The following is a 7952-nucleotide window of genomic DNA, read 5'->3' on the forward strand; positions in this document are numbered from 1 at the left end:
TAATGCATGTGCTACCTCATTAGCCGTACGTCGGACCGCCAGCAGCGCATGGTCCTCAAAGTCCTGGAGGCATCCCTTGATTCCTTCAACCAGTGGCCCATATATTGAATGATCTTGGCTCACATATCCCTTGAAAACATCTCAAGTTTGTCGATTTTTGATAACAAATAAAATATGCCATCTCGATAAACTATTTACCAGCCAATTGTAGAAGAGCATGGTAGCTTCACAAGCAACAAACTGGTTACCATGGTGGTCCTCATCATCTATAACCGAAGTTGTAATACATGGTCAACAAAGCATCCAATTTACAAACACAAGAGGATGACATCACATCGTGCTTACCTACAAGCTTTTTTACTACCAATCTTGAATTTCATCTTCCTTCCCAGTATTGCATGAATCCACCAGACTACGACAAAGAGATCAGACAGTTTCCATGAATATCCAAGGCTCAACATCAAAGTCTGGACAATGGGTCACTGTAGTCACCAGCTAAATTAGCCATTAAAACAAACATGCCACCAGTTTGTATTTACTGGATCATGAATACAACCATCATCCCAGATAACACGCAGCCATAGATATATATTTTATCTTAAAAAACATAGAAATATATTTATCTTCTTATACAGTTGAGTACAAAAAAAGCAAAGAAAATGCCACATCATCCCAAATGCCTTTTGCCATCCCATAAAAAAAATGCATCTTCAAAGTTTAGAATATAAACCTCATCACAAACAGTATAGTATTAACTGCCCATAGCAGCTGTTGTTCCTGTGCAGAAAGGAGAAAAATAGCTAACAATGGGAGCTAGCTCCCTCTGCCACCCATGTTGAGTGGGCGTAGAGAATACGACCCTTCCATCCCTGTAGCAGCCATTGGTGATCCTCATCTATGGCAAAATCCTTGTGGTAGTCACCCATGACCATGTCCCTAGCCATCTTAACAGTCTCTCTGTTCAGTGGCAGCTGCCTCAGGCCTGCTCGTTGGTTTCTGATCTGCCAATGCTTATAGGTCTCACCGCGCTCCACTCGGTCCTCTCCCTCATATGCGACGGCATTCAGGACCATCCACCCAAAGACGTCACGCTCCAGCGCCAGCCGCAGTTTGCTCTCCCGTGGCATGGTTGCATCAAGCATGTCAAATAGCGCAGAGTGGTAGAAAAGGGCCTCTCGGAACCGTGACAAGAAGAAGGTGCCATAGGAGCCATTCACGGTGCTTTGGACAAACACGTCTGGCTTCATCTTGCTGATGTTGCCGAGGACGACATCCCTGGGGTTCGGGCTGGCTATGACGACACTCTCATCCATTAAGGTCCTGAAATTGAACTGGTCATTCACAGCAAGCGCCTCGTCAGGTTCCATGTCCAGGTCCTCAATGCAAATGGTCTGCCACTGTGCCATGATAGCACGGTACTTGAACGGCACACCAAGCTCTTGTGCAATGTCAGTCAGCTGATTACCTATCTGCTCCATATGTTTTTCTGGGTAGACCCCAGGCAATGGGAGTTCAATGTGGGTGATCCTGACCTCCGGTGGGCCACCATCCCTTGAAGCCAACCAGCGCAGCAGCTCAGGCCACTGGAACCCACAATGGAGGCCATAATCCACGATATGCAACCTGCTTCTCCCAACTGCTGCATTGAAAATGGCCTTGTTGGCAAACAAGAAGGCTACCTTCCTGAAACAGCAGGTGGACATGAACAGCTGGTAGGCCTGCATATGCCTCACAGTAGAGGTGCACTCAGCCGTGAGCAACCCATACACCTGTCTCCCTGTGCCGGTCAGCCGTGCCTCCAGCCCCTCAGCAAACCAGTAGGCAAGCCGCTGTGTGGCGTCCCCAGTTGGTGATGCATGCTGCTTGATCTCCTTGAGTAACTCACCTGCACTACGGCGGTCATCCATCACCGCCTTGGCGCAGTGGATCAGCAGTGTGTGCAGGTCAACCACCCGTGCCTTGCTCTTTCTCCCCTTCTTGTTGCTGTTCCCAGTCTCATTGCCCATGGCAATGAGCGTTTGGTCGAACACCTCGCCGGCACCAGCTTCCACCAATCTGCTAGTCCTACTGACATCAACCTCCACATCACCATGCCTGTCCTTGCGGCCCCTGCCACTTTTCTCCTTGGGTTGATCATGCCCACCAGTGGTCGTCAGCTCACAGTTTGTGGGCAAGAACTTGTTGGCCTCTTCCATGCCCCTGAGGAAGGCAGTACTAAACATGTGAGTGCTGTAGTCCCCATCGGGGAGCAACAGCAAGCTGCGGACCTCATCAACACCCTTGAACTTGAAGATGGGTGAACTGGGAGAGTGCACGTCGATGGCCAAAGCGCCGCCTTGGTCCGCCATTAAGGTGGAGGCATGCATGCTGGAAGAGAGGATTTGGGCAAAGGGTCGCTGGGCTTTGAGGAGTGCAGGGTTGTCTTCATCAACGTCATCCTCCTCCTCCATGAGGATTTGTGCGATATAGGGGAGTGCCAGGTGATCCTGCACGGCGAAGCAGTTGCTGTCATCATGGGACATCAAGGGAAGGTCTGGGAACACCGGGAAGACGGGGGTGGCAGCCATGGTGATGGCAATGGCAATGGTAATGGCAAAGCTCTTCCTGGAATGAATGGAAGGCAATCATGGTAGGTGTAATGTTGCTCTGCTAAGCTTGTCTCCTTGGAATCACCGAACTGTCTCCAACCAGAAAGAACAAAAAAGCAGTTGCTTTCCTAATCATCTAGGTGTGATCTGACCTCCTTGTTCCATTTCCTTGTACAAGAGAATTACATCAAAAACAAATTGATATTTTAGAAACGCAATAAGAAAATCAAACATGACATTTTGAGTACTATTTGCATTTGCAGATCTTTGTGCAATGCAAAAATAATAAAATGATGAAGGCTAACATAGTAGCTTTTTTGCACAGAATTAATTTTAAAAGTGAACTTAATACTCAAATATGTACTTGTGTTCAATTTTTGAGAAACTTTTTAAGTTTGCGAACAAGACTTTTTTAGAGGGTATAGGTGAGATCAGATGCCAAAACATTGCACTAAGCATGACATGTTTTACTCTGCTTCTGATGTTTGGCAAAATGAAAGCGCAGCATACATGACACATACGACCCACAAGTCCTGAGTCCTTAACTACAATTCGAACTGTATCTCAGTTACATGAATACATAATTACATCTACTACTTTGTTGCACATGAATCTTAAAGGGAAAAAAATAGTGCATGAACATAATTATTTAAGTGGAAGCTTAGGAATTATGCTGATATGTCAAAAGAGTAAATAATATACTAGGAGAGGCCAAAATATACCTAGTTAAAATATTGAAAATGCCATAGTTTGTAATAAACTTACTCATGCTTAATCTATAGTCCTATATCCCTGCCACGATCTGCATACTTGACCAAATTAGTAAACTCTTTCAGGGCTGCAAGCAAACAAATAAACACAGCACATGATGCTATGAACCTTTTAAGGAGAAACCATAGAGATAATTAGCAATAAAATCAAGTAATATAGATGTAGGCTCACTCAGTATTCCTTGCTACTCTGGTTTTCTCTGGCCATGTAAGGTACATAATAGAACGCAAACCATTGGATCAATATCTGAAACCAAAAATTGGCAGAGCAGTATGAAGATGAGCCTAGAAATGTAACACAACTGGGGTAACATCAAATCTGCATCTGTGCAAGTGTTCACCTTTCTCACATACCATCATTTAACAATATATCACCGAGCTTGCCCAAAGTTATAATATCGAAAAAAATCCAGCAAAAACAGTTATAAGACCATAGATTTTCTAAGATAATAGAAAAATTAAGGGTATAAGGTGCCCATCTTTCTCAGAGATCATCGTCGGTGCAAACTTCGTGTTATGTGTGGTCAAGCCAATCACAACTTTAATTGTTCATACAAGTAAAGGTATATGTGCACATCAACTCTGACTAATCAGTACAACTTTGAGGCTTCAACACATATCTGGTTACTCTACACAGGCTCAAAAGGAAGTGCCAAACAATTTGACTGGCATATACATAAACCCCCACAGATTTTGTGGTGTGTTGTTACAAAATCTGCAGCAACACGATGGCCAAAGCTTCCAATTTATAGATATACTCCCTCCATTCCTAAATATTTGTCTTTGTAGAGATTTCAAATGGACTATCACATACGAATGTATATAGACATATTTTAGAGTAGATTCACTCATTTTGCTCCGTATGTAGTCACTTGTTGAAATCTCTAGAAAGACAAATATTTAGGAACGGAGGGAGTATATGCCAAGGCATTACTGCATCTCTGCAGATTTCTAAGTTTCAGATCTAAGCTTCATGATCCATGAGAGCATAATCAAATGACTACTTGGCATACTAGAAGTAATTGACTACCTCATGGCACCATGGAATTATAAGATCATAAATGGTGAGATAAGTGCTAACTTACAAACATGGAAATATCTATTGATGTCAATAATCCAAGTTTGATTGAGAAAAGAAGCTAGGTTGCATTGTCGGCAACCCATGTTGACAGGGCATAGAGCACACGCCCCTTCCACCTGTGCAGCAACCACCGCTGATCGTCATCAACGACGAAGTCCTTGTGGTAGTTGTCCTTAACCTTGTCCAGCACAAGCCTAACAACATCTGGATTCAATGGCAGCTGTGTCAGCCCAGCCCGGTGGTTCCGGAGCTGCCACTGCTTGTATGTCTCAGGGCGCTCCACCCGGTCTGCGCCCTCACATGCAATGACATTCAGGGCAGACCGCCCGAAGATGTCACGCTCAAGCAGCAGACGCCCTTCGTTATCCCGGGGGACTGTCGCATCCAGCAGGTCAAATTGGGCAGAGTAATTGAACAGTGCCTCCCTGAACCGTGTCAGGAAGTATGTAGCACCATACGAACCATTCATAATGCCATGGATGAACACATCTGGGAGCATCTTCCTGATGTTGTTAAGGACCTGATCCCTGGGGCTCGGAGTATCAAAGCCGAGGTTTTCGTCCATCAAAAGCCTGAAATGGCAAAGACTAATCACCACAAGCACCTCATCACGGTCGATGTTCAGGTCCTCTGGCTGGACTGTCTCCCGCTTTGCTGCAATACCATGGAACTTAAACGGCACACCGAACACGCGGGCGAAGTTGCTGAGCCTGCGCCCCGTCTCCTCAATATGGTAGGCTCCATGGAACCCAGGTTGAGGGAGGTCAATGCCGGTGATCTTCACCTCTGGTGGTCCACCTTCTCTAGCTGCAAGCATACGTAACAGGCCCGGCCACTGCAGTCCTTGACTCAGACCATAGTCCACAATGTGCAATCGGCTCTTCCCTACCACAGCATTGCAGATGGTCTTGTTGGCAAAGATGAACGCCACCTTCTTGCAGCAGCAAGCTGCCATGTAAAGCTGGTTGGCCTTGAGAAAGTCTGCAACCGAGGTACGCCTTGCCATGAGCGACTGGTACAGCTCGCTCCCCCTACCCGCCAGCCGTGCATCCAGCGCCTCGGCAAAATAATGCGCCAGCCTTTGCGCCGCATCACCCTTTGGGGTCGAATGCTGCTTGATTCTTTTCAGCAGCTCACCTGCGGTCTGGCGGTTGTCTGTGGACAGCGCCTGGGCGCAGTTGAGCAGCAGCGTGTGCAGGTCCACCATCTCACTGTCACTCGAGTCCCGTCTTGGCCGACCCTTCTTCCGTCTGTTCTTCCCGGGTTCACTGTCCACTGCGATGCGAAGCTGCTGAACCCCCTTCATGCATATCTCGTGTTCCTGGAACATCATTTCGTCGAACAGCTCTCGTGCGCCATCCTCCTCCTGCTCCGGCATCATCAATTTGCTGGCCCTGCCCATGTCTGGCTCTAGAGTGTCCCTCTTTTTCTTGAGGCCGGCTCCAGCGAGCGCTCCGCCCACCACTTGATCCACCTTCATGGCCGGGAGGCTGCTGTTGGGCGGCAAGAACTTCTTCGCCTCCTCCATGCCTTTGAGGAAGGCCATGTTGAGCATGTCCTGGTCGCCGGGCAACAAATAATTCCCAGTGACGAAGTCAGAGCTAGGGTTTTGGGCTTCCTCGTCGCCGCTGAGGAGCGCCGAGCTCTGGGTGTCCGGTGAACCTGAGGCAAGGCCCAGTACTTGGGTGTAGGGCGGCCGTGAGATCTGGATTTCTGCGTCGTAGGGCGATGTAGCGCTGGGGGTTGTGGAGGCAGTGGCGTCGAAGGTGGAGGTGGAGGAGGACGGCGAGAGCGCGGAGGTGGAGCCGCTGGCGCTGTCGGCGACGTCGACGAGGATCTGCGCGAAGGGCAGCTGCGCCCGGAGGAGCGCGGGGTGGTTGGGGTACAGGTAGAAGAAGTGGTCCTCCATGTCCTCCTCCAGCAGGCGCGAGATGTAGGGCAGCGCCATATCGTCAAACGAGGAGTCCCCGTCCTCCACGCCGCGGGGCGTCGGCGGCAGGCCGAGGAACAGGGACGGCGAGGGCGGCTCCAGCCGCGAAAGGAAACTCTGCTGCCCCAGGAACTCCTCCGGCGTGGCGGCCATTGCTCTGCTCTTCTAGGCTGTGTTGTGCAGTTGTACACTTGTACTGCTAACTTAAAGAAGTGGAATTTACCCCACTGTGAAGCCCTGCAGATGGTGCTTCCTTTAAAGGATGAAACCATGGAAGATTCCGGGAAGGGGCGTGATGATGATGACGGGAACGGAGGAAGAGACCGAAGGGCAAGAGTCAAATACTCAACTGCAACTCCGGCTCGCCGCCGGTCCCATCCCCAGGGTGGAGCGGAAAGATGTGAAAGAAAAAAGAAGGGTGATGGTGAGGCTTTGGTCTAACGTTAACATGGCTAAGCGAACAATAGTACGGAATAGTATATATCAATTCAGAAGATTTCTGTTGTGGAGCACCGTACTTATTAATTAATTGAACAGGGCGGCCAAGAACAAAATGAGCTGAGCTGAGCTGAGCAGGTACACCAACCCTAAGTAAGCTAGGAAGTCACTCTGTTTTATTTCAGTTCGTATATAAAATTGTTACACCTTTGGTACAAACCTGACAATCTCACAAGGGTGAAATATCAGTAATTTTCTATTTACTAGTCAATCCCGTCTTTTAAGGAATCAATTCGTTTTTTGAATGTACAAAACTTTTGGGAGTTCAGCATGTCAGGTCCCAATACCGTGCCAGCCCAAATCATGATCTTCGTCAACTTGGATTTAGTTCTCTGGCGAAAATCGCGAGTTGCAAAGATAAGAACCATTAAAAGCAAGATCCCGAATAAGAAAACAAAAACCGAAGAAGTGGAAACTTTGCTTAAAGTGTCTGAATAGCCTTGAACCGAAAGTTTCTCTTTTTTTAAGTCAAACTTTGCAAAATTTGATCAACTTTATAGGAAAAGATATTCACATTTATAATATAAAATTAATATCATTAGATGCATCATGAGATTAATTTTCATACTATATAACTTTATTATCATAGATCTTGATATTTTTTAATAGAATTTTGGTCAATGGACCACCCAAATCAGACTAGGATTTTATTGATGGAAGTATGCCCTAGAGGCAATAATAAAATGGTTATTATTATATTTCCTTAATCATGATAAAGGTTTATTATTCATGCTAGAATTGTATTGACCGAAAACTTAAATACATGTGTGGATACATAAACAAATATCGTGTCCCTCGTAAGCCTCTACTAGCTCGTTAATCAAAGATGGTTAAGGTTTCCTAACCATAGACATGTGTTGACATTTGATAACGGGATCACATCATTAGGAGAATGATGTGATGGACAAGACTCATCCGTTAGCTTAGCATATGATCGTTCAGTTTATTGCTGCTGCTTTCTTGAATGTCAAATACATGTTCCTTCGACCATGAGATCATGCAACTCCCGGATACCGGAGGAATACCTTGTGTGCTATCAAATATCACAACGTAACTGGGTGATCATAAAGATGCTCTACAGGTAT

At 46.6% G+C, this 7952-nt stretch overlaps 2 protein-coding genes across 2 annotated transcripts; both read right to left on the bottom strand.

Annotated features, from left to right (window-relative positions):
- Positions 1–581: 581 nt before the first annotated feature.
- LOC119295711 (scarecrow-like protein 33) lies at positions 582–2592 on the bottom strand. Its single transcript, XM_037574160.1, has one exon. The coding sequence runs from the start codon at positions 2565–2567 to the stop codon at positions 801–803; it is 1767 nt and encodes a 588-aa protein (XP_037430057.1). The 5' UTR covers positions 2568–2592; the 3' UTR covers positions 582–800.
- A 32-nt stretch (positions 2593–2624) lies between these two features.
- LOC119295709 (scarecrow-like protein 33) lies at positions 2625–6798 on the bottom strand. Its single transcript, XM_037574159.1, has 4 exons — positions 4444–6798; positions 3531–3605; positions 3354–3426; positions 2625–2756 (listed from the first exon to the last, which is right to left on the bottom strand). Exon 1 carries the CDS (start codon positions 6520–6522, stop codon positions 4498–4500), a length of 2025 nt encoding a protein of 674 aa, XP_037430056.1. The 5' UTR covers positions 6523–6798; the 3' UTR covers positions 2625–2756; positions 3354–3426; positions 3531–3605; positions 4444–4497.
- Positions 6799–7952: the final 1154 nt, after the last annotated feature.

The sequence above is a fragment of the Triticum dicoccoides genome, chromosome 4B (assembly GCF_002162155.2).
Source record: "Triticum dicoccoides isolate Atlit2015 ecotype Zavitan chromosome 4B, WEW_v2.0, whole genome shotgun sequence".
NCBI classification, from domain to species: domain Eukaryota; kingdom Viridiplantae; phylum Streptophyta; class Magnoliopsida; order Poales; family Poaceae; genus Triticum; species Triticum dicoccoides.